The 26968-nt window shown below is 41.3% G+C and overlaps 1 protein-coding gene across 1 annotated transcript; it reads left to right on the forward strand.

The window, feature by feature from the left end:
• Window positions 1–518: 518 nt before the first annotated feature.
• adamts9 (ADAM metallopeptidase with thrombospondin type 1 motif, 9) lies at window positions 519–26188 on the forward strand (the record flags this gene model as incomplete). The annotated part of the gene is made up of 28 exons (XM_080026064.1): window positions 519–669; window positions 951–1357; window positions 3098–3260; window positions 5210–5541; window positions 6244–6327; window positions 6445–6569; window positions 6844–6884; window positions 7041–7146; window positions 8341–8487; window positions 9117–9258; window positions 9858–9962; window positions 11094–11239; window positions 11650–11831; window positions 11930–12066; window positions 12942–13059; window positions 13237–13332; window positions 14265–14431; window positions 14981–15110; window positions 16864–16990; window positions 17105–17315; window positions 17421–17585; window positions 18288–18449; window positions 20040–20159; window positions 21850–21957; window positions 22036–22203; window positions 24112–24354; window positions 25542–25703; window positions 26000–26188. Exons 1-28 carry the CDS (start codon window positions 573–575, stop codon window positions 26186–26188), a joined length of 4380 nt encoding a protein of 1459 aa, XP_079882190.1. The 5' UTR covers window positions 519–572.
• Window positions 26189–26968: the final 780 nt, after the last annotated feature.

Raw genomic sequence — 26968 nt, forward strand, 5'->3', positions numbered from 1 at the left:
TATATTTCCACTTTATTCTCGACATTGTAATTCGTCTTAATTCTACACATTGAATTTCGGCTAAAATTGTATTTCCACTTTATTTCGACTTTATTTTTCAAAGTGTATCATGAGGGGAAGTGGGGGGATTCCTCCTCCTAATTGTTTTTCAGTCCCTTGGCCCTAATACTCTTCCATAGACATCACATCATCCAAAGTGGACATACATGACAACTCTCGTCACTACAATGTAAAGGGAGTGGCTTCAGTGAGCTCCAGTTTACCTTGGCTAGTTGATCCCGCCCCTAGCCGGGGAGAAGCTAGTGCACACGCTTTTGTGCAGCGGAGCCCATCGCAGTGTGACTGTTTGAGCAGCCCACCCCTCTCTGCAGTATGCATGTTCGCCAGGGAATCCGAGAAGCGCTCACGTCCCAGCAGTTTACTTCACCGGCCAGAGACCATCTACTCAAGAGCCGAGGATAATAAAATTGGATGTGGCAGGCGGACCGGAGGCGGAAAGCCGGGAGTGACCGGAGGAATACAGTATTACTACAGGAACACAGGCAGCCGCTCTCCTCTGAACGTGGACAATCATGCATGTGCTCTTCTGGGGCTTGGGGTTCCTACTATTCCCTGATTTCTTGAATGTAGTCGCATCTACGGGGAAATTGCTTTTGAACTCTAGCCCAGGTAAAGTATGCCGCTCTGTTTGCGCCGCATGTTCCCTCTCGTGGACTTTTCTAACACGGAGTGCAGAGAATGAATGAGTTTTTGACTTGAGCCAAGCACATGAGCGCTATTGCAGCGCTATTACCTAAAGTTCACTTTGCAATTGTGTAACACTAACACCATCAATTGATATGTAAATCACGACCTATCGATTACCATATGGGGGTCTTTGATTTGTAGGCTACTGATGCTGCTACTTAATCCCTAACTGCATTGTTATTCTTCTGCCTTTTATTTCCCAGCAAAAGAGGAGATCGGCGTTTATGAAATTGTAACACCGGTGCGAGTGAATGAAGCCGGTGACAAGTTTCCAACCAGTGTGCACTTCAAGAGAAAAAGGCGAAGTTTGGACGAGAGCACCGGCAATACTACAGATCACTGGACTTCGCCAAATATCCACTACAGGATATCTGCTTTCGGACAGAATTACCACCTAAACCTCACTCTGGAGTCGGGATTTATCGCACCTCTCTACACTGTGACAGTACTTGGAGTACCCCGAGGAGATAACATAACGGATTTTGCAACAGATGGGGAGGAAGAGGAGGATGAGGAGGAGGAGGACACGGAGTTAAGGCACTGCTTCTATAAGGGACATGTAAATGCAGAAGCAGAACATGCCGCGGTCATCAGTTTGTGCTCCGGACTGGTGAGTTGTATACGCACGGTTAGGCGGCTCGCTGTGCATGTGATGACTTTACCACCGTGTGTTTTTCTTTTCCACCATTGGTGTAATTAGGAGCAATTCATGCCTTAGAAACACTTAGAACACACATTTTGAAGTTTTGTGCAAACTATTCGCACAATCTGTTTTAACTCTGATCGTGCAAATACCAAATCAGTCATAGGCTACATTATTACGCTTTCAAACCTATTTTATAAACAGTCTAGCTTCAAACATGTTTGAATTTAGAAACGAGAACAAAACTACGAGTACCCTGATTAGGAATAAAAGGTTATAACTGGTTGGTCACAATTTAAGTAGACTATAGCTGATATTGAAAACCGTTTAAGAAAAATTACTTGTGAGACTACATGACCAGTTAAAGCTTGTATTTTGTAGTAGGATCCTGTTGTGCTTCCAAAGGTAAAAATAACTCTGACAGCAATGAACTGGGAGAGTCCCAAGTTCATTGTCTATAGTCAAGTTGAATCCACACTCGACCCTCAGTCTTACCTCCATGCCTCTCTGGTCTCCCGTTTGTCGATGACGTCTTTACGCACGCTAGTACAGCGGGAGTACGGCTGTACTGACGTCATCACATGTGATGGATGGAGCATAGGTTTTGGAGTGGAGAAAAAGTGCACTCTTGAATTTATACACAAAAACCACAGTGAGGTGATGTGATTAGATTAGATATTGGGTCAATTTCTTCCCCAATGACAAATCAAACCAAAACTTATTCCAATTCTCTCCTCTTTAGAGAGCTTTAGTATATTATGATTTTTTTCAAGACCTCTCAGGGCACATCTTTCTGTAAGATGCAAAACTGCTGGTGGTCCCAATTGCATTTTATTGTACATCCTAAAACATTGTGACACTTGTTTTCTTGCAGGGAAACCTTTAGAAGATTCCCTTTTGCCTAGTCAGTTCCCCAGGTCAATCAGAGTGCAGGTCTTAGCGTAGTAATAGAAATAGTGTCTTGCTGATAGGGATGTAAGCAGGACACTTCTTTGTGTTCCCCTTTGCTGAAGGACAATCCACCCTGCTGGGCATGCTTCACATATATGCAGATGCAGGAGAATTTAAGGGTTTTCTAATCATACTTTTGTCATATTTATCTATTAAAAAACAAAACAGTGATTTTAAATGTGTCATGTGCAAAAACTTGTATCAGCCCCTCCCCATGGTTGCCATGATGATGCTCCACAGCCAATAAGCAACGAGTGAAGTGTGCTTGGTTTGGCATGTACCTTATCTGGAACATCATAGACCTCCAAGTCAGCCAGTCACACTAAACGTGCCATGTGAAGTACATATAACAAGGCTTTCAGCATGCTTGCTAAGACCATACAGTCTCACTGTTCACCTGATAGGCATCGCAATTCTCACTGTTATCATTTCCCTCCTGTTCTGGGCACATTTCTAAACATGCATGCAAATTCACCCATTTCACCTTTTAATGGAAGCCCTCGGGTGTTTTCATTGCTTATTTTCTCCAATGAATAGTAAATGAGCCACATTCCCCTATTGCATGCTATAAATAAGGTTTTAGGTTAAACATACATTGCATTAGAGAGGCATGGTCGGCTCACTGATTTGCAAAAAAATATCTTAAAGTACAGCTGTTCCTATGGTGGTAGATTTAGCAAGTTGTCTCATGTTTAAGCACTTACAGAAAACGGATGGATGAAGACTTAACTGATATGCATTCTTCCATTTATCCAGCTTGGCACTTTCAGGTCTCCAGAAGGGGAGTATTTTGTGGAGCCCCTACACAGCTATCAAGGAGAACACTATGAAGAGGAACACACAAAACCTCATATTGTATACAGGAAGAATGCATCCAAGAAGCAGACATCTGGAGACAACTCAGCTTGTGACACTTCAGGTATGGTGTTTGTGGTGGACATGTATGCACGCAATTTAGACAGACAAGGGCTTCACACATATTCACACAAATGTAGACAACACACACATACATAAGTGCATCTTTATTGCCTCAACATATACACTTGCAAACACACATGTACAGCTACTGTATGTAATCAACCAATCAGTGTTGATTCAGACCTCACTACTTGTGTGCCCTAGCCAATCAGCTGACTTAAATATCTGCCCCGGTCAACCCCTCACCCAGCGTCCTCTTTGTAGCTTACTAGCACACTGCTGCTTTGGAGCATGGACCTCCCAGGGACTATAAGTGTAAACAAACAGCGGATATTTGGTTGGTTCATGTGCACGTATAAGCTTGCAAGGGTTTCTGAGTAGAGAACATAGATAGTAAATAATGGTAGAGAACTGTGTGTGTATGTGCATGCTTTATGTGACAACTATCATTTGTAAAAAGGAACTAATTATGTCATAGTAACTAACTAAGCTTATCAAGCTATTAAAGTTATTGTTGCGTAATAATGTAACATCTTATGTAGCTAATCTGGTTCACACAAGCACAAATCACAGTGTGTTTGGATACTAAATTATCATGGAAATGTGTTACTTAATGGATAATGAAAATATTGGAAGAAACTAAATATTGTTAAACATTCAATTGTTCCGGTCCATTCATTAAGATATTGTAATCAAACAGCACTGATTCATTGAACATGTTTCCATCAGTAGTACACAGAAGTGTAAGGACAGAATACAGTCAAAGTATGGCATGTAACTATCTTGGCTCACACATCATGTCATAGCCTGCACAGTGCAGTGCCTTCAGCTACTGCACAGTAGTGAGGAAGCTTTCCAACTCTCACACAGGAAAAATCATTTGGAAGTTCACCCTTTTATCATCTCATCTCAGTTTACTGACTGAACTTCCTGTTGACTCTTGCACTTCCTCTGCCTATGTGATAAGAGAGGGAGGTAGACCCACTGCCATGAACGTGCAGTGCAACTTGTATAGTAGCAGAGTCATGCCAACTTGAAACGGTCAAGTAATTAAAACTAAGCAAATAAATCTGAAATATTTTCTTTTGTCTGCTGGATATCTTCCTGTTGATGTTTGGTTTCATAGTGTATGTAAATGTCTGTGTGTGTGTGTGTGTGTGTGTGTGGGGGGGGGGGGGGGGGGCATGTGTCGGGGGGATCATAGCCTGGAGGAACACAAGTTTGAATAATCAGTTTTTATAAAAGAATGATTCATTCTTATTCATTGTTCAATTGTAATTGTGTATGTCTTGAAGTAGAGAAAATTGCTCTATTTTTAACCAGTAATAAGTCGTGTATATAGAAAGTAAATCCACTCATATGATGTAGTACTACAGCTCATTGTTATTTAGGTTGTGATGCAGTGCTGGTGGTCCTAAAAGAGTTATCTGCATGTGATGGAAAACAAAAGAAACTGGCAGTTTTCAGCAGTTTTGTTGCCATCTCATGATTAGAATCAGACTTAATTCGCCTCCAGTGTTGAGGAGTTTAGCTTTAGAACTGCCTTCTTTTGGTGTGTGTACTGCAGCTTGTGCTCCTTTTTGTTTATGGCTGTGTGCCAGCTTTACCTAGCCTGAACTCTTTGCCCTCCTCCCCTTCCTCTGAAAGAGGAGGGAGAGAGAAATAAAAGGCATTCCAAGCAGTGTTCATTTGTCAACCCCACTATTTGAGCAACAATAAACATAAGAGAGAAGGATGCAGTAACATATTTTAACAATAGCCATCAAGACATACCAAATCACCTCATTCCTCTCCACCTTTAAAGACTTTACTATAACTATGGCTGTATTGGTAACACAGTGTCACAACGTACATTGATACCTTGTTTGTTTTTACAATTGAATGTAATTCCCATCATCCCTGCACCTTTTTACTTTAAAACATGCTCAATTGCTTTTGTCTTCCCTCTAGGACACAAAAACAGACATAAGAGACAGAAACTTAAGAGAAAACCAGTGGATGGGATGACCACCACGTCCAATGCAGCCCCTGTGGTCAGTGCTGGTATATTCAATGACCTGGAGTCACTGAGTGCCAGCCTGGTCAGCAATGCTCTGCTCAGATCAGAGAGTGTTAGCACTAGACCATCAAATGATAGCAGCGGTGACTCAGGACCTCACAGGAGATCAAAGCGCTTCCTCTCTTACCCGCGCTTTGTTGAAGTCATGCTGGTGGCCGACAGCAAAATGGTGGAGCATCACGGCAGCAACCTACAGCACTACATACTGACATTAATGTCCATAGTAAGTCCTGCTCTGTCTAATGGTGTCATGGCTGTCTGTTGAGAATGTTTCTTCTTCGGAGGTGGTTGGCTGGGAAATGAAAGTGTGTTTATATCAGAATGCTATGCACATGCATGGACAGAAAGTAGCTACCCGGGTGCATATTTTCGCACTAAATGTATGTACCTGTTCTGCTGTGCTGCAAGACAGTCAGGCACCTTTTGGAAGGAGGGCCGTGTGAGGGAAAAGGGCAGCCTAGGGCAGGGGTAAACACCACTTTCAAACGGCCAGAGGTAAGAGAGGGCAGCTTGAGGTAGACCCTGCCTGACAGCTTTGATGAATGTTAAAAATAAGTTCAGGTATGTCACATAGACAGCATACTCCTGGCCACTTCAAATAACAGATTCTTCAGGCGCCTAGGGCCGCAGGGGGAGGCCGAGATGACCTATATTCGGTTCTTGGCAGAGGATGTCTTCTCCACAGGGATTCGGGCCATTATCAACTTGAACTTACAATCAACCAAATTCCGTGTTACTTGTTTAAAACTGCAGGAAGGTGGTCCAAGATAAAGTTAACAGTATATACGTTACCAATAATATATTGTGTCATATTTCAACTGGGTTAAGGTAATGAAAATATTGTAATATATTTATCCTTTTATTAAACACTGGTCTTCAATATGTTTTCACTAAGAGGTCTGAGATCACGTTTTGTTTCTTGCAGGTTTCTTCCATCTACAAGGACCCCAGCATTGGCAACCTCATTAACATTGTGATTGTGAAGTTAGTTATAATAAACAACGAGCTGGTAAGAGGGATCAATTGGTTTTAATCACCATACTTGTACATTAACAACAAGTATGTGGTGTACATACTAGAAATGATATGTTTTTGAGTATTTCTCTTTTTTTTTTATGTTTCTCAGGAGGGTCCAGTCATTTCCTTTAATGCACAGACCACTTTAAAGAACTTCTGTATTTGGCAACAGAGCCAGAACATCCTGGACGACAACCACCAATCCCATCACGACACTGCCATCCTGATCACCAGGTACAAAGAAAAGCTACATACAGTATATACTTTGATCAGTACTATAAACTGAACCAAATATCCTATGAACCAAATTACATTGTAAAAAGTACACACTCTTGGAGAATCATTTGGATCAAAGGCCTAGATGTAATGGGGTCCAGATTCTTGATGAATGAAAATGGCCGTTTATAAATGAACCTCCATAAGGAGATTCCTCTGAAGGCTGGGGAGATACGATCTCTTTTTGTACCGTGCTATTGAACGTGGCCCATTACCTGTGTCTTTACCACAGGCAGGACATCTGCAGAGCAAGAGATAAATGTGACACATTGGGTAAGTGGATTTGTTTTTAAATGTGCTATGAGACGTACAACCTAATCTATAGTATATTATGTGCTTCCCAAGTTGATGATGGTATGGCCCTGATGGAATATTATGAAAGTGTTCCTCAGGAAAACCAAAGTATGCCTATTTTTGTCTTGTTTTAAGGTCTTGCAGAGTTGGGGACAGTATGTGATCCGTACAGGAGCTGTAGTATCAGTGAAGACAATGGACTCAGCACTGCATTTACCATCGCCCATGAACTTGGCCATGTGTAAGCACAACCTATTTCCACTGACTGTTTACAGAAGTCATTACTCCTAGTTAATGAATGCTTCGATCCTGGTGAGACATTTTTACATTACAAAATCTCTCTAGGAATCCACACATGCCTTTACAGCAGATGAGGATCATGGAATATTGCATATTTGGACAACACAGCAGCAGTACATTCCTTTTTGTTTCCAAGTATTTTCTGATGCGATAGTGTGTTTTTGATCACATCTCTTAATTTTGACAGAATTGTATCTTTAGATGAAAGATTAATATAATTGGATTCTAAGAATTTAAGCAACATTTCTGTGGCCGGTTGCACAAAGCACCTTAAGTTAAGATTTTCCTTAAAATCAGACTTAAGGTTTCCTTAAAAAAGTCGATTGTACAAAATCTTCTTGTTAAGGTTTCCCTAAAAACATTCCCTTAAGTATTAAGGATGTTCTCCTTATCTTTGTCTTATACTGAGGTTGTTCCTCAACGGTTGCACAGAAAACCTTTGCAATCAAAGTAGGGAAAAAAAACTTAGGGTGCATAATGCTAGCTGTGTGTGTTTGTGTGTGAGATAGTGCTCCAAAGTGAAGTCTGTTAGGGACCTTAATAACCTTAATTTTCTCTAACAAACGTTCACTCTAACATCTAAACAAAAGATGGGATTGTTCAGTTCCCTGTTTATCCGCATCAAGCACAACATGCTTGACGACTGCTTAGCCCTAGAGCTTGGTGTTATATGGTACCTGTCAGGTGGGGAGCTGAGTGGCTCAGATGGAGGGCTGCTAGAAGTGTCCGTCCACCACCAAACAGGATCATATTTGTTTACCCTGTAGGAGCTTGAATGCCTCTGATGAGCTCTGATTTTAACATCTACATTCTTCTGTTATGTCTATTGGCCACAGTTTTCCTATTAATGTGCTGGTTTCTGTCCAAACTCCCCACGGTCAGGCAGTACAAATGCTCTTCATTAGTTTCTGCTGCAGCCCCGTGAATGGGTTTCTTAAAGCCAAGCACACAAGTGTGACGGTGGAAATATAGAATATAGAATATATTTCCACCGTAGGGTAGAATATGTGTCTAAAGTCCCAGCCAGAAGTGTGACATGAACTATAACCAACAGATTTATTAAAAAATAAATCAAAAAAGGTTGTTTTCTGTAATGATACCTGAACAGTTTTCTTTCTGTTTTTTTCTCTGCTAGGTTTAACATGCCACATGACGACAGTAACAAGTGTAAGGAAGATGGAGTAAAGATTCAGCAACATGTGATGGCTCCTACACTTAACTACAACACAAACCCTTGGATGTGGTCCAAGTGTAGCAGGAAGTACATCACAGAGTTTCTCGAGTATGTCATTCTCTTTTCGTTAGGATTGTTCCAAACAATGCATGGGGATTAGATCATTTAGATTATGTTTTTCTTCTAAGCAACATTTCTGAACAATTTAGAAATCCTGCACTGAAAAATGATATGCAACGTAGTAGCAAAGTAGGTCAAGTGAACATAACTGTGGGTAACATTTTTGAAGCATGGGTGAAATATCATTTAAATATGCTGTATTTGTCAAACAGTTTCAGAGAGATTTCACAAGTTTTCTTAAACATATAAACACACAGAGTGCAGTTTTTTTTTCTTCCATTTTTGGCAGCAGCAAACTGCCATTTCTTAGGCTTAAATGCAAATTAACTATGTGAAAGATCAATTAGGGTATCTTGGAACTATCCAAAATCCCTTTCCGTATCCACAGCTATCCAGAATTCTCCTTGCACCACTTACATCGCCACCTCTTACTACATATAGCTGACTGAATATGAAAATAATTATTTTAAAACTCTGAACAAGCTGTGTGTACAATAGGGGTTCTATACATTTAAAGTCAATTATTTCTCTGGCTGTACTCAGTGTGTTTTCTGTCTGTTTGTGTCTCTTGTTTTTCCCTTTTTTCTTTAAGTCATTTTATTTTTATTTCTTAATAGCACAGGATATGGTGAGTGCTTGCTTGACGAGCCCGTTTCTAGGCCATACAGTCTCTCACAGCAGCTGCCTGGGCGGATATACAATGTCAATAAACAGTGTGAATTGATATTTGGGCTTGGAACACAGGTGTGCCCTTACATGGTAAGTGGCATCGGTGTGCAAATCTGAACTGTCATGTTGCAAATGTGGGTATCTGAGGGATGCCTCATATTATGATCATATTCTGCAGAGGTTCCCAACTGAATCTGAAGCCTTTGAAGTCCCCTTTCTGTGTTTTGCAATATATTGAGAGTTGTTTCTTAGATATAGGCAAAAAGAGATAAAAACCTGACTTCAAATAATATATTTAACATAATATCTCAGATGAAATCAGGCTAGCATAATCACATCAAACCCTACAGCTGAGGTATATTTATCGTGTTGAATTTTAAATGAATCCTGCAGAAATGTCTTAAGCACTTTGGAATAGTTTTCTTGGCTCATCTTTATTTCACCCACTGACTGATAAACACCTAGAAAATGAAATAGCAGATGAGACAAACTTACCGTCATAATTGGATGTTTGCTTACAGTACTTGTGTCAATATATAAACAGATTTGTCTACAGTTGACTTATTTAACATGACACTTTTGTATCCTGTCTATTTGTGATTGTGTGACAGTGTATCTTAAATCCCATGGTTAACGCTGTGTGTGTGTGTGTGTGTGTGTGTGTGTGTGTGTGTGTGTGTGTATCTTAGACCCAGTGTCGGAGGCTGTGGTGCACTAGTCCAGAAGGCGCCCAGCGGGGCTGCAGGACCCAACACATGCCGTGGGCAGATGGCACTGACTGTTCCCCTGGAAAGGTAGGTGTGGAAATGAAGACAGATGCTTAGAGTGACGCAGTGTATGTAGGAGCAATGAGAAGTAAACGTAAAGAAGAGACATTTATTATAATATGTGTGTATGTTTCAGAAGCAGGAAGTAAGATATTGAAATGTTTTTTTAGTTAAGCAAAATTAAGGGATAAACAGTCCAATGCAATTGCCACATTTTTACTTCATGGTTTTATACTGAGACAGTTCTGTGTTTTGATGTGACAATTGTCACCGAATTTCCTTGTTTTTAATTTCTCATGAACATAAACTGATTGAACTGATGAACATGAAATTGTTCACAGGTGTTTTAATTTGAAGTGCAACAAGTCAAAAGAAAAGTAACCTTCCAAAACATTGCCAAAAATCCCCTCACCATTAACACATATGTAAACTCTAGTAATTGAACATTGCTGCTGGCATGTAAGTAGGTGGTGTGAAGTTGTTAATTATGGAAGTTTAATCACAACCGTCTGAGTGTTGCTTTCAATTAGGACTTTCTCACAAACCCCTTGCTTCCTGCCACTAAGACCGAGAGAACATGAAAGAGCATGAAGTCCAAAGAGGCACACACACGCACAAGCGCAAACACACACACACACACACACACACACACACACACACACACACACACACACACACACACACACACACACACACACACACACACACACACACTTTAAACCTTTCCATGTTTACACCAACCTCCAATGCCATGCCAGAGTGGAACTACACTAAACACTTTGTGTTGGAGTCTGTTTGTTGAAGTTAGATTGCCCTCCTGTTATGAATTGAGATATATTTATTGACTATGTGCGTGACGTTTTCTTGTCTACCGTCCAGCCAGGCCAAGAAATGAAACGTCTTTTTCAGTTCCTCTTTTTTTCCATTTGATTCACTGTATAACATCTCCCAGATTAACATCAAAGCACAAGAAAGCAGATAGATGTGTTGCCAGTTCAATGGATAGGATTTCATGTGCTCACTCTGTGTCTCTCCTTTTTTACTTTTTCTGTCTTACTGTTATATTCTTTCACTCGCTTATCTCATTCTCTTAATTTTCTCCTGTTCTTTTTCTTTGTATTTATCTAAATTCTCTTTTCTGTTTCTTTCTCATTGTAGCACTGCAAACACGGGCTGTGTATAGCCAAAGAACATGACGCCACACCTGTGGAGGGGGCATGGGGAGTTTGGAGTCCCTTTGGTACCTGTTCTCGGACATGCGGCGGGGGCATCAAGATCGCTGTGCGCGAATGCAACCGACCCGTGTGAGCAGTCCCTCTCTTTGTAGTCAGGCATGCCTAGTGGACCTTAGCTTTCAAAGTCAATGTTCCATAGATCAAGCCTCCTTAAGGGAATTCTTTCCATAGCCAATGTTCATTAAGGCAGCTCGTCTGATCACAGATCTTAGAGGCTTGTTTCCTGTTAAATAAATAAATCTCTGAGTCTCCTTGAACTTTGCCTTTCATCCTGGTTTATTGCACAGATAGAAAAGAATGGGGCATGATGCCAATGGCATACTATACGTGTGTGATGGTGCGCAGTAAAAGCTAAAAAGAGAATGGCAGATAATAAGATATTTGTATCTGTAGGGGAAAGATGCTTAAAAAATGTACTTTAATTATTTAGTAAATTAGTCAAAGTTTTGGTCCATTCATTCTCTCCATCTTGCTTTCAGGCCCAGGAATGGAGGGATGTATTGTGTGGGTCGCCGAATGAAGTTCCGTTCCTGTAACTCTGAGCCCTGCTCCAAGCAGAAGAAGGATTTCAGGGAGGAGCAATGTGCGGCTTTCGATGGCAGGCACTTCAACATCAACGGTCTACCTCCTAATGTTCGCTGGGTGCCAAAGTACAGCGGAAGTGAGACCCAGTTTCACTTGTTCATGATAGACATAATGGAAGTTTTGACATGACAGTTATTGGCATAAAGGTTTTGTCTCTCTCTCCCCTCCTGTCAGTCTTGATGAAGGACAGGTGTAAGCTGTTCTGCAGGGTGGCAGGCAGCACGGCCTACTATCAGCTCAGGGACAGGGTCACTGATGGCACACCGTGTGGACCCGAAACCAACGACATCTGTGTCCAGGGCCTTTGCAGGGTGAGGTTCCTAACTTTATTTTAACACTCTGCTGCATGGTTACATGCATATATACACCTTAGTTTGATTTCTATCTATCAGTACTATTCTGGCACAGTCACTGTGTGTATTATATCATTTCTTTATCTTTACAGCAATTTCCAAGAAGCATTTCAGCCCATTGCCAAACCAGACTGTGTTTATTGCCTTCAACCCATGACAGATATTTTAGTTTGAAAACTTGATTACTAACATAGCAAACAAATCAATATGATATGTGAAAGAACCAGTGGGCTTCTCTTTGTACGCACTGAACTACACACAGTTTTAGTTACATTGTGGTTCAGCAAGTCGCCCTCTTGGCCTTGGCAAGTGGATTCTGATCCATGCTGTGCCAATAAAAATGAGGTCTTCGTTCTTAAAAGACAATCAAAGATATTTCTTGTTACAAGTGATTACAAATGGAGCAGCTCATGTCCTTTCAAATATGTTTATATTTAAGGAAATCTATTTCAGATGGGTTTCAGTATTATTGCTATAACTCAATATGTTCTTATGTAACTATTTTAAGGGTCAGTGAGTGTGATTGTTTCTTTCATGAAAGTATTCCAAATGATATTTATCTGGCATAAAATAGTGCAATCCCTATATTGTAATGATACTTTTGCAAAGTGTCTTTTTATTTTATGAAAAAAATTCAGTCTGACTGACTTCCCTGTTCATGCTGTTAAACTATAATGCTATCTGAACATTCTGTAATCTTTTGTCCTATTTTCAACCTTCTCTTCCACTTTCCCTCTTTCTGTCTCTTACTACTGCTACCTTTTGGTATTACCTCTGACATTTTAATTTTTAATTTTATATTTTATTCTACCCTCTACTTCTTTACTGAACAGCAAGCAGGCTGTGACCACGTATTGAACTCTAAAGCCAGGAGGGACAAGTGTGGCGTGTGTGGAGGTGATAACTCTTCCTGCAAGACTGTGGCAGGCACCTTCAACATTGTCCACTATGGTGAGTCACAGCCTCGATTTTTTATATTATTATTTAACTTTGAGGATGTATAATTGACAGCAGCTGCCGTCATATTGCTGCAGCCAACTTGTTTTATATGTACTTAGATGTCTGAACGAGGAGCTCTGAGAGTGAGGCTCACTATACTTATGATCTAAACGTATTACTCATTTCCAGGCTATAATGAAGTAGTGCGAATACCCAGTGGTGCTACGAATATAGATGTGCGTCAACACAGCTACTCAGGGAAACCAGAGGATGACAACTACCTCGGTAAGACATCCGACATTATACAGTATTTAAATCAAATAACTTTTCATATATTTTCAATGTATTCTCTTAGTTTCCATGTTGGTGTTTCGAGCCATTTCTGCAGCAATGTGCTGTTAGTTTACTTTGACCTGCATGGTTTGTCTATTTAATAGACAATATTAAGCTGTTAGTGTAAAGTACAGTACTGCAAACCTAAGGTGGTTTGCATGCTAAAATGTCAATGAGCCAGAACTAGGCCTGTGGGTCCCATTCCAGCGAGGTCAGTTGGTCTGTAAAGGTTTGTCTCTGTCTGTGTGTGTGTGTGTGTGTGTGTGTGTGTGTGTGTGTGTGTGTGTGTGTGTGTGTGTGCGCTTGCTTGTTTGTTTGCCTGTGTGCATTATTATATGCCGTCGTGGAAACTTATGAACATGTTTTTTTCTTCAGTTTTAACCCTTTATTGTGTGTACTTGTGTATGGGCACAGTAATTAATGGCCCAAAGTGGAGACGGATATGCCAGAATGAGGGCCACTCTCCACATCATATTAGTGTAATGTGTGAAATGGCGAGGAAAGTAAAGGCAGGAAATTAGCTCCATAATCGCATTAGAGTGAACGAGTGCAGCAGACTGGCTGTTGAACAGAACAGAACAGAACGCCCCTAGATGGGACCAGGGAACCAACCATTACTTTACCCCAATAAGGCTGTACTGCTGGCCACTGCATGTGCCTTACTGTCAATTAAATGTTTCTCTGTCCATTAAGAAATAAGTCCTACTTTATTTTCTTTGGGTAGTATAAGTGCAATAAGAACAAGTAAAAGTTCCCATTCAATTATTTTCTACAGTTTGGTTTTGAAGGATCATTTGATTTTGACATCAAATACGTTCATTCAGGCTGTCAGTTTCAGTTGGATCAAGCACAGTAAGTGACTGCTATTTTCTGTCTCCCTGCAGCCATATCAAATAGCCGTGGAGAGTTCCTACTAAATGGAGAGTTTGTGGTCAGCATGTTCAAAAGGGAAATTAAAGTAGGAATTGCCGTCATCGAGTACAGTGGCTCTGACCATGTCATTGAGAGGATCAACTGTACAGACCGTATCGAGGAGGAGATCATTGTCCAGGTAACCAGTCCTTAGCGCTATGCAGGAGGGGCAAAGCTTGATACGAGTGAACCTTATCTTTTAGGGTGAGTCAGCGATTCTGGTGAATGCTTGTTGAAACCTTCACTCTTTGTCAAAATCAGTGAATAACTCCTCACAATCCACAATCTATACATACTGTGTGTGAATTGAAAAATATAATCTGGTGTAAAGGGTATGTGAAGAAAGGGGGCCCACTGTAACTAGCAACATGCCAGTTTACAGAGTCTGATGTGTATTACTATTAACACTAGATTTTTTTCAAGTGCACACACAGTACGTAAGACGGTAGCGGATTGTGAGGAGATATTCACTGATTTTGACAAAAAAAAAAAAAAAAATTACAACAAGCATTCACCAATCGCTGATTCAGGAACCTCAACTAGAAGGAATTCTACAGGCTTGAGCTCAAAGGTTCTTCCTTACACTTTGGAAGATGTGGACAATCCAGATGTGGACAATCCATGATGTGTAAACCCTCCTAATCCTACTGTATTATAATGCATATCACATTGCCTACGTTTTCCCCAGGTGCTGTCTGTGGGGAACCTTTACAACCCAGATGTCAGGTATTCCTTTAACATCCCCATAGAGGACAAACCTCAGCAGTTCTTCTGGGATGCCTATGGGCCCTGGCAGGAGTGCAGCCGCCTGTGCCAAGGTGAGGGGGAGGCAGAGTGGGGTGATGGTAGCGGTCTGTGATAAATGGTGTGGTGAGAGTAAAGATGATGAAATGGGGAGATGGAACAGAGAGAGACGACGTGGGAACCACTGACCCAAAGGCATAGGAAACAGAGAATTGTCTGTCTAAACTTGACAGGTTCATGCTAGACATATGAGTTTGGAACAAGTGATTAAAGTTCAGCCTCACATTACCTTCTTTGCCGTAACTGTGGATCTGTTGGAGTATGTGGGCGTGCAGAGGCGGATTGCAGGTAAACTCGAAAACCTGTTGTGTGTTATTACTCAAAGACTTTGTCTGAGAATTTCTTTCTCCACTTTTTGACACTGCCCTGCTTGAATAACCCAACGGTAAATTCCAAAGAGAAACCAATGAGTTCACACAGCAGGATAAACAGCTACCATGTAAATGTCCTCGGCACCTTTTGTTTCTTGGATTTATATGGGTTTTCTGGCAGTTTGGGCCACACCGAGCTCTCATAGCACTGAACTGCAAAACTTTTACAACATGAGGTACTGATAGAGAATCCATTCTCCTGGAGCCACATGAGGTTTGAATCTATCTCCTCTACTCTGCAGTTGGTGAACTGAGATTTAGTGCTGGGACGTCCAAGGTGAAGCACACACACATTGTTACTGGTATTCATTTTATACTATGATGATCTATACTGTACTTGAGCAAGTTGCGTTGACTCAAATAACTGCTTGCAGGAGCATACAGGAGCACAAGTCAGGCTGTAGAAGGTTAGCGGTAGTGTTCCATGTGGGCATGAAGTTTTGAAACCCTAGGCTGCGACTCTTTTTTTATGCTCTATTGGATAGCAGAGAGTGAAAGAGACAAGAAACATGGCAGAGAGGGGAGAGACATGCATCCTAGGGTCTGGGCTGGAATTGACCCCAGACACTGCTACAAAGACTTGGTCTTATGGACTGCACTTTACCATATGAGATACTGGGACACTCCTTTGTGTCTTTCTAAAAAATATACTAAACTTCAGTATGATGTTAACTTTTTGTTAACAACATACTGACACTGTTTAAGTATGACTTCACTTAAGGGGGTGGTTCAGTATTTTTGAAGTTAAGTTATATAGGGTACTTAGGCATAGTTATTCTGTTGCCTTATGGAGCTGGCACAGTCATTTTGAGTTTAGGGGAGATGTCACTGTAGCAGAAGTCAGACTTTTACTGTTGCAGAGGGGCCCAGAAGAAAAACATTGTTCTCCACATATACAAATGCTAACCTAAAACTAAATAGCAGTTTGATTGTACGATAGACTTTTTCCACAGCTTTAGTTTTTTTAGACAGCCGTTTTTTTTTATTTTTTTTTGTGTCTCTTGAATAATCCACAGTAGCTCGAGTCGAGCAGCTGATGGGTGGAGTGATAGAAAAATAAACGTCTGTCTGGCAGCATACTAAAACTGTGGAAACGATCTCAGTTTAGCGTACAATTGAATGGATAGTTAGGTTTTAAGTTAGCCATAAGGTTACACACTAACTTTGTCTAAGTACCCCATACAACAATGCTGAAATATCCCTTCAATCAAAAGCCAAAACATACTACACATTCTTTTAATAACTGTTCACATGATAGTAAAATGAAACTTTCATGGCTGCAATATTTCAACTTTGGTTTAGTACAGTACAGTACTTGGCGCCTTAGAATAATGAGGGATACGTCTGAAATTTTAAATTGACCTGTTGTCCAAATGTGCGTCCTCTTTTTTTGTAGGCGAGCGCAAGCGGAAGATTCTCTGTAACAGAGAGTCAGACAGGGTGGTAGTGTCAGACCAGAGGTGTCACGGCACAGCTAGACCTGCTGTCATCACTGAACCCTGCAACACTGAATGTGAACTCAGGTTTGTACACCCACTTTAACCAACCTTTATTGACCATATAAACCAATCATCAAGTCTTTCTGCAATTGGCCATTTTAGAATTTTTTATTATTTGCCATTCCACCCTTGATGCAGGTGGCATGTGGCTCGTAAGAGTGAGTGCACAGCCCAGTGCGGCATGGGATATCGTACCCTGGAAATATACTGTGCCAAAATCAGCCGTACAGATGGCAAGACCCAGAAGGTTGATGACCGCTACTGTAGTGGTCAGCACAAACCTGATGATAAGGAAGGCTGCCATGGAGACTGTAACCTGGGTGGCTGGGAGTACTCCTCTTGGTCAGAGGTAACGTTGTTGTATTAATGGTGGGCTTTGACCAACATCACAACTTTTATCACAGGTTGTGCATATGTCTTTGAACTTGCTGATGTTCAAACATTTGTACTTCAGTGCTCCAAGAGCTGTGGTGCGGGCACCCGTCGTCGAGGAGCAGTGTGTCGAAAGGCAGCGGAAGCTGGGGGTGATGAGAGCAAATGCAGTCAGAGGGACAAGCTGTCCGTCCAACCCTGCAATGAATTCCTCTGTCCACAATGGAAGACTGGCGACTGGTCTGAGGTCAGTTCAGCTCTAATTGTATTCTCTTTGTCCATTAAGGAAGACAGATATGTACTGGTCACATAAAGTAGGTCCATATAGAGGAAATGGATTGATTGAGGGGATAATATCTGATTATGATATATACAGTAAAATGTTTCAAGTATATACATATTAACTGAAAGGGTACATCCTAAAATGTGTGAATTAATGTTACATAAAGCTTGGGCATATACATTTGTCTGTGAGGAAGACATCCTGATGTTTATGAAACGTGGTATAGTCAATACTAGAAACAAACTCCAATGTAAATACTGTAGTTTTAAGCCATCAATGATCTGGGTCAAATGTAAAATGCCAGTGTTAATTGTGCACGTCACAGCATTGGGAGAAATCTTTGATTGCTGGTTAAGATTGTACTCAACTACTGTACAGTTTACACATTGTAGAGTGGGGGGCTTGCAAAGCTTTGGGCTGCATTCCAGGAATATTTCAGATGTCCCATATGGTGCTGCTAAATACAAACACTTACTGCACTGTATACAGTACATATGCACTGAACTCACACATAAATAAACTGTTGCCCCTGTTCTTTTGCCCGTTTCAATTGCACTCAATACCAAGTCATCTTCCTCTGTCATAAATCAGCAGGTTCAATGGCTAGTTAAAACATTACTCATGTAATACTATATACATATCTAGCTCTAAAACTTTACTTTTCAGTGCCTGGTTACGTGTGGAAAAGGCTATAAGCACCGTCAGACGTGGTGTCAGTTTGGTGAGGACCGTCTAGATGATCGCTTCTGTGGCTCATCTAAACCTGAGTCGGTCCAGACCTGCCAGCAGCAGGAGTGTGCCTCTTGGCAGGTTGGACCCTGGGGACAGGTGAGTGTTTACATTTGTCTATAGTATATACTGAAATACGTTCAGGGTTGGGGAAAGAGAAATGCACTGATGCACTAGTACAGCATACCTACTTAATGTCTGCTGTTAAACCTCCTATTAGAAACTTTTAAATGTTTAGCCTGATGATCATGTAACAACAAACCAAACCATCAGTAAAATAGTAATAGTAAAAATAGCATTTTTTATAAAGTTATAATTAATGGCTTTGCTCAGGGCCGATCTCCCTGGAATGTAGAGAAAACGATTTACAATAGACAGACCACAACACCCTGTGTTTCCCGAACAGTACTCATTCAAAGCTCACTTTGCTTCACCATCGACATTTATTAATCTTACCTAGTCACATATAAATAAACTACCTCAACGCAGTGCATCCTGCGGTCTCTCTTTCAGTTGCTTGCTAAACAAATGCACGCTCCGTCAGCACGTGCGTGGGCGCTGGTGTCGTAAAAACACTACCGCTTTTGTTCAAGGGGACCGCAGAAAGAGAGGTGAAACAGCAGATCACTCTTTGGTCTATGATCGGAAATTGCACTGTAAGCCTTATAATGACATCAGGTATTCTTTTCAAAGATTTACCTGTTGACTGCACGAGATAAAATAATGTGAATCATTTATATTATATTTTACATCTGTGCGTAAGACGTCGTATCAGAAAATTAAGTGGTGTTTTTTTCCTTGAGCAATTAGGAAGCTGTTTTGCATATTTCGATCCACAGCCATCGCTATCTTATATAACAATATATAAGTCTACCCAGTTGATGGGAAGCAGCCGCACAGAGCCTAGAGTCTACAATTAATGTTGCGTCTCCGATGAATCTTCCCTACATGTTAACCAGTGGAGGACTCAGATAAGCTAAGCTCATCATTTAGCACTGTCCCTTTGTAGCTAGCCTGTTGAGACACAGAGCACATCCTGCCAAAATAAATATACAAAAGCTATGAATGGTTTGGGTAGGCGTGTTCTTCTACAAAAGCATTATATAGGGTTATGCATACAGTATATAGTGTCTGTGTATGTCTGTGTGTGCAGGCTCTGTCTCATTTGTGTGTGTGCACAGAGAACACCCAAATATTTGAGATATTTCTGTGCCCCCCACCAGAGGATGTGCACACGTTAAGGTATATTTGAAGTCGTTTAATGAAGCGTGGTCAAATGGTAGTTGAAGTTGCCGCCACACAAGTTTGACCCTGTTTCATTAGAGGCAGTGAGGTAGAAGAGAGCATGGGGTAGTACTACCCTATGACTTGGCTACTGTGGAAAAAGGACAAGTGCTATGTATATATGCAAAGGTTTCCCTATGTACGGTATTTGGGCTTTAAGACTCTTATCTGCTTTAAAGTTGGATCTTAGGATGTTCGCCAGGGGAGTAATGGAGTAACGTTATCCTTTTTTTGTATTTGCTAAGCTTGGTTTACAGTTTTTTTTAATTTGTTTGTGTATAGTGGTTGCTTTGTATGCTCAGATGAACTGTCTGTCTTTCTGCTTGCTGCTTTCTGTTTTCTCTTTGGCTTGCTGTTGCTAATGTTCCCCACCACCACTCCTTTTTTTCCCCTCTTTGAACCCAGTGCACTACCTCGTGTGGGCCAGGCTACCAGATGCGAGCTGTGAAGTGTGTGGTTGGCTCTTATGGTGCTGTCATGGACGACACTGAATGTAACGCTGCCACCCGACCCACTGACACCCAGGTAAGGTGGCCGTTATCTTCCATGCATCTTTTCTCCCTTTCTCTGATATCTTTTACTTCTTTCAACTGCTCACAACTCTCTTACTCTCTTCCTTGCTGGGGGAGCAATGATTGTTGCACACTGACACTCAAAACACACACACAAACACACACATTTCATTTCCACCTGGTCTCAATAAAACTATGTTGTCTGCTCTAGTCTGGTCTAGAGGGAAAGACAGAGGGGGAGGTTATACTGGCCTCACTATCGCCACATAAAGATGACCTTACAGTTTTATTCTTCAGAATACTCTCAGCTTCATTATGTAAGAGACACTAAAGTTGGTCTTATAAGTACTTACTATGGCTTCCCATGATTACCCATGACCCAAATAAATTGTAATTCATAATAATGATCAGATTTAAATTGAATGGATGCTCTTCAAATGACTAATGACTATTACTTAAAGCAGGAATAGTTGGCAAGGGATGCAACAGATGTTTTGCTCCTCTCTCATCTACATACTGGTAATGCAGCCTGAGGTTGTGTAATGTTGGAGAGTTTCACTCAAGTTTTCATAGGACATTGTTTGCGTTTTTCTAAATGTGTTTTGCATCTGTTAGTTTAGTATTCCCCACAAACAAAGAGACACAAAAAGAAACCTATTTCGAGCTGAATGAGATTTTTGTTTAGTCAGCGTGGAGCGTAAACCCATTTGAGAGGGCTGAGCATGCAGACTCAGGATGAGGCCCCCCTCCAGTCGCATTGGCTCTTAATTCCGGAGCCTGGGCCGGCCGAGCCAGTGACCCTGAAGCAGTCGCCCCACCTTGTTGTGATTCTAAGCAGCCAGCCATGAAGTGGGCCACCAGGCCAGCAGTCCCACCACCACCAGCCACCAAGCAGGGCTTAGATAGATGGATGAAGGTCTGAGTACAAGGAGGAGAGGTGGAGGCAAGAGAAGCCTTTCTCAGTACCTCCCACAATTAGATTGGATGAAGGGCTTGGGCAAAGCTGTAGTATACATGCAATACACACAAATTGCACGCACACACGATAATAAGAAGATCATCTCTTGAATCGTATTAGTTTATGTATCTCAAATGTGAGTCTGACAGGAAGTGTGTGTTTGTTTAGTGTTTATGTATGTATTTGTACATAGAACTAATTGAAGTGCTGCCAGGAGGAATATTTGCTTCCGTTAGGAGGTGGAGTGTGGAATGTAGAGCCTGCTCAGAGCCTGTGCAACCTGATTAAGGCCTTCATTCCTAGGGACCGGGGGTCAGAGGGCATCAGAGGGCATGAGGGGCGGGCTGGAGGAAAGGGCGGAAGGTGAGGGACAAGGGGGTGGATTAGGGGTGGAGTTTACAACCACGCCAGCATGGGCATTGGAGCCCTGAATACCACTCCACTATGACCTGTTATGACAGGGATCAGGGCTTTATGCTGAGTGGCTTACTGCCACAATCCATAGTTTGAATTGATGGGGGGGGGCCCTGTTAATGTTGTTTTGGTAAGTTGGGGGAAAGGTTTGATGAGAAACACAAAAAGGCAGAGCTAAAGGAATATTAGTGGAAGTAGTTAACGACTGTCTGATGTGAGAAGAGCTATCTCTGATATTCATGGTATTTTGTAGTCATGGACAGATGTTGTTACAGTATATTCATTTTGTTAATCACTGCATGAATGGCTGTATGTGTCCTCCCTTCCACAGGACTGTGAAATGTCCCAGTGTCCCAGCAGCCACCCTGTTCCCCCAGGGACCAAAGTCCCTTCACACCAGGGCCACAAAACCCAGTGGCGTTTTGGTTCCTGGACCCAGGTTGGTTTGTCCTGTCTTCAATCCTTGTGCCTCTTTTGTTGGTTTTCAGCTTCTAAACGTTTCTTTTCTGCACAACAGTGTAGTGCCAGCTGTGGTAAAGGGACAAGGATGCGCTACGTGAGTTGCCGTGACAACCAAGGTGGTGTTGCAGAGGAGGCAGCTTGCGCCCACCTACCAAAGCCCCCTGCCAGAGAGGTGTGCTCAGTAGTGGCCTGCGGACAGTGGAAAGTGCTGGAATGGACAGTGGTAAGAAAACCACCCATCATCATCATTTATTCAGTTGTACCGGTCCCATCTCAAAATTTCAATTTAATACGGCTGCATCTTAATTTATACAAGATCTTCCCATGTTGTGGACGACAGTTTAAAAAAAAAGTTTTCCAGTTGAATCAATAAGCATTTCCCTCAGATCTGCATCCCATTTTCTACAGATAGACAGCAGTGTTGATTAACCTTCATTGTATGTCATCACTATTGCCATCCAAATGTTTTTCTTCCTGCAAGGTTTATTTAAATCTGTGTGCTCTGCATGATTTTTCACTGACAAAGACCATTAATGTCTGTAAACGCTATCTAAATGTTTGTGTGAGCAAAGATGTGGAGGCAGAGCGGCAGCTAGAGGGCAAGTCTGTATTAAGGCCTGGAGGAGGGCTGGAATGACAGTAGATAATTGTGTGTGTGTGTGTGTGTGTGTGTGTGTGTGTGTGTGTGTGTGTGTGTGTGTGTGTGTGTGTGTGTGTGTGTGTGTGTGTGTGTGTGTGTGTGTGTGTGTGTGTGTGTGTGTGTGTGTGTGTGTGTGTGATAGAGAGAAACAGAGAGACAGAAAGAGAGAGTGAATTAGGGTGAGGCACAATTTTCCCGAGCTGTGAGTTGCAAGGGGCTGCAGTGAGGGGCTCCAGTCGTGTTTACAGATGTTTCTCATCAGATTCCTGGTGATACAGTACAGCCAGACTTCAGGTCTGGTCACCATACACACACACACTTGCACACACCCACACACACAAATGCATACACACCCACACGTACCATGGAGCCAAAGACACTCATTGACCCCCCCACCCCCCAAAAAAAAGGAAATAGTTTATTCCCAGGCTATAAAATACCTATCCCAGGCACACACACACACACACACACACACACACACACACACACACACACACACACACACACAATTACAATTTACTAACCCAAAGCAAAATGGCCTTTTTTATCTTGCAGTGACAGGATAGAGCCTGTGCCAGTGATATGTCTTCTAACAGCTTCATTTAGTAACACATAGATAAATTGACAAACCTTCTTGTTGTATGTAAAATCATGTAAAATTCATAACATTGTGAGGGAGCAACATAAACAAATTTTTTTAAAGTATGCAGCTGTTGCATAAGTTTAATAGATCACCTTATGCAAGACAGAAAACATTTCTGAAATTTCAGTGAAATTTCTGGGCAGTGCTTTAGGGACCAGCTGATGAGTGGAAAGTTTCCAATTTGGGGGCATCAAGATTCCATCTGTTTGTAATTGACAAAGTTATGCTGGGTTGCTTCTGGTTTTAGCCTTACACAGGCTTTGGGTTGGGTTATCAAGAAAGAAAGAAAGAAAGAAAGAAAGAAAGAAAGAAAGAAAGAAAGAAAGAAAGAAAGAAAGAAAGAAAGAAAGAAAGAAAGAAAGAAAGAAAGAAAATATCAGCAAAAAGTGGCCCACTGCCCCATCAATACTGAAACCACGTATTGATAAGTATAGCTTTCAGATAAGAAACCACTTATACCGGTTATCATTTCTGCACACACATACCTTCCTATGACTTAGATGCACATACAGCAGTGTTTGCAGCATTTGGAGGATATTCTGTTTCTTACTTAATCCCTTGGAGAGCAGATTATATGGATGAGAATGCTAGTGAGCATGGTATTTGTGTCATAAATTACCCAATAGCCCTCATAGAAATCCACATTTCACATTTTCCTTTCAAACTATTCAGACCTCTGTAAAACCCAGGTTAGAAATCCAGTTCTTTGACCCAATGTTAAGCTATTCATACCAATAGCAGGTCAATTTAAATGGTTTATCTCCTAACATATACAGTAATAATGACAAATATGAGAATGATGATGCATTAATACTCAAGACTGATGGCTTCATCCTCTGCATGTTTAGTGCTCGGTGACCTGTGGCCAGGGGAAGACAACACGGCAAGTACAGTGCGTCAACTACAGTGAGCAGGAAGTGAATACCAGTGAGTGTGACCAAGACGATCGTCCTACCACCGAGCAGGACTGTGCTATGTCTCAATGCCCGTCCCGCTCCACTGAGTCCAGACCTTTCCCGTCCTCACCAAACACCAGGAACAACCTGCCACGCAGCCAGAGCCACCAATGGAGGACTGGGCCCTGGGGCGCGGTGAGGCATCTTACACCTCACTGTGTAACAAACTATGTATTCGTAGAATGACTTACACAAACCCTTAGCTCCAACAACATAAGTCCATAGAAAAGTTCAGGAAGTGGGGAAATAAGCCTGATCTAGCAACAAGATGGCTTTTTTTATAATGATCATATGACTACAAAACGAATTGTCCAAACCTTATTGTTATCACTATTGTTATTGCTGTCGCTAGTAATGATAATGACGTGGTAATGACGAGGAAGGACTTCACATACATATGAAGTGGTCAAAAAGCAGTCTTCACTCCGTCAATGCGTATTGTGCAACAACGGAATGGCGCATCACAGTACATCACCTGATATTCAGGGAGGGAGTCAAACTGGATTCAACTTAGAAACCAGTGTTTATGCACTGTAGTCCAGAGCAGAGTTTAGGGAACACAACTCTCCATGCAATGAAAAGTATTGTTCAACTGCATCTATAGACATTTTTGATTCAAACAAACTTAGCCCTGGCCTGTCATGATTTACGGCTTCAGTACACTTCTCAAGAACAACAGACTATTCATACGAATATCTAATATCCAGTCATTCACAGTCACCATCACTCCCAAATACAATTTTGCCACAATATAGCAAAGGGACCACTCACTGTCCAGCCAAGTTCTATGTTTCAACTTATTCTTGTTAAGACAAGGCCGTAGCCATTCATTATGATGTAAGACTAAAGGTCAGTGTGACCCAAGAGCCACACCCAATGGATCTCTTTCTTTGTATTATTCAGCTGTTTTTTAAAAACTCTGTTGGTGATTATCTCTTTCCAAAAATACGTTTGACCTTAAAATAATTCTGGGAAATGATTCAATCTATTTTTAGTGACACTTCCTTCCTCTGTCCTGAGGATGTGTGTTTTGATATAGCAGCAGACATCATCACTCATTGACATAAAATGTCTCTTAGCTTTGTTTGCACTTTCAACATGTATGTGTACATACAACCTACTATAGATATGTCTAGGCACACAGAGGCACATTGATTTAAAACTGGAGCTGCAACTATTACTTTGATATGTTTTACGTCATTGTGTCTTAATGAAATGTAGATAATATATTGTATATCTGGTATTGTCTCCTATTCAATAAGCATTTGTTTGTGAGAATCTTCTACTTGACAGTGTGTTCTCTTTGCTCTCTATATCTACAGTGTTCCAGCACATGTGCAGGAGGTTTCCAGCGGCGCGTAGTAGTCTGCCAGGATGAGAACGGTTACCCTGCCAACAGCTGTGAGGATCGCAGCCAGCCCAGTGAGCAACGGTCCTGTGAGTCAGGCTCATGTCCACAGTGGATCTATGGCAACTGGGGAGAGGTAAGACAGCCTTCAATCAGATTACTGCTCCAGTCTCCTTAACAGACACTAGTCTATTAAGGAGCTCTATTAAATTGCAAACTCGTTCATGCTCAGTTGTGTTTGAATGATTACTTAAACTGATGCAGAATTTGCTTAGTGCGGAGGTTTGAAAATGTATTTGGAAAAAAAGCACAGACTTGGATGCACATGTTCCATGCTTCATGCAAGACTAGGTCTAGTTCCCAGAGTAAAAATACACTCTAAAACCTTTTCCCCCATTTGTAAAACACAACCTCTCCTTCTGCTGTCTCCAGTGCACCAAGCCATGCGGAGGTGGGATAAAGACAAGGCTGGTGGTGTGTCAGCGTCCAAACGGCGAGCGATTCAATGATCTGAGCTGCGAGATCCATGACAAGCCACCAGATCGTGAGCAGTGCAATACTCAGCCGTGCCCATCTAGCCCCCACTGGAGCACAGACCCATGGAGCTCGGTACGCTCATGAAAAATACTTTATACTTTGATTTTCAACCTCACATCGTTTCAAATACCTTGTCTTACTCTTTCACAACATGTCTTAAAGGGGACAGGATACTAATGGTGCTTTTTTGCATTGGAAAACTTACACTCCCAAATCTCAACTTCAACTTTTAACCCCCTTCCACTTCCTGCTCCCTCTATGGTGTCTACAATTGGTCAATGTTTCCACAAGACCTTTGGAAAGTTCATTTCTGTTGCACTTAGATGGCAAAGACACTCTCAATTGCAATATGCCAAAAACAACACAAAATACTTCAGTGACAGCTGTGACCATAAGAACATTTTTTTGTCAGTCCTAGTTACCATAAAACTGTTGTTGAGCCTTGTATTAGTATTTGAAAAATTCAGGATCACTTTGTATCACAATCAAAGTTAGTTTTGTAAAATAATGTTTTAAAAGATAATTTATTAAGATATTTGTTCCTTTTTATCTTTGTATATAGCATTAACTTTAAAAAGTGATTTATTTTGTGTCTTAGCTCTTTGTATTCGCACATTTAGCCAATCGTTGTTCATATGCAAATACTGATGAATGTTTTTGTATATCATGAATATACAGTACGATGCCTTTATAATCCAAAGAATGGCCCATAATCTCCAAATAATTGGTGCTATAAAAATGTAGTCCATGTTCTCTTATGAACGTGAAGAGCACCAATTTATATAGGGCTGTGTACTATATATAAATACATACATCTTTGTACTACACACATCTTTGAAATGGCTATTGTATCAAGAATTCAAC

Source organism: Ammodytes marinus (assembly GCF_949987685.1).
Source record: "Ammodytes marinus genome assembly, chromosome: 4".
Lineage (NCBI taxonomy): Eukaryota > Metazoa > Chordata > Actinopteri > Uranoscopiformes > Ammodytidae > Ammodytes > Ammodytes marinus.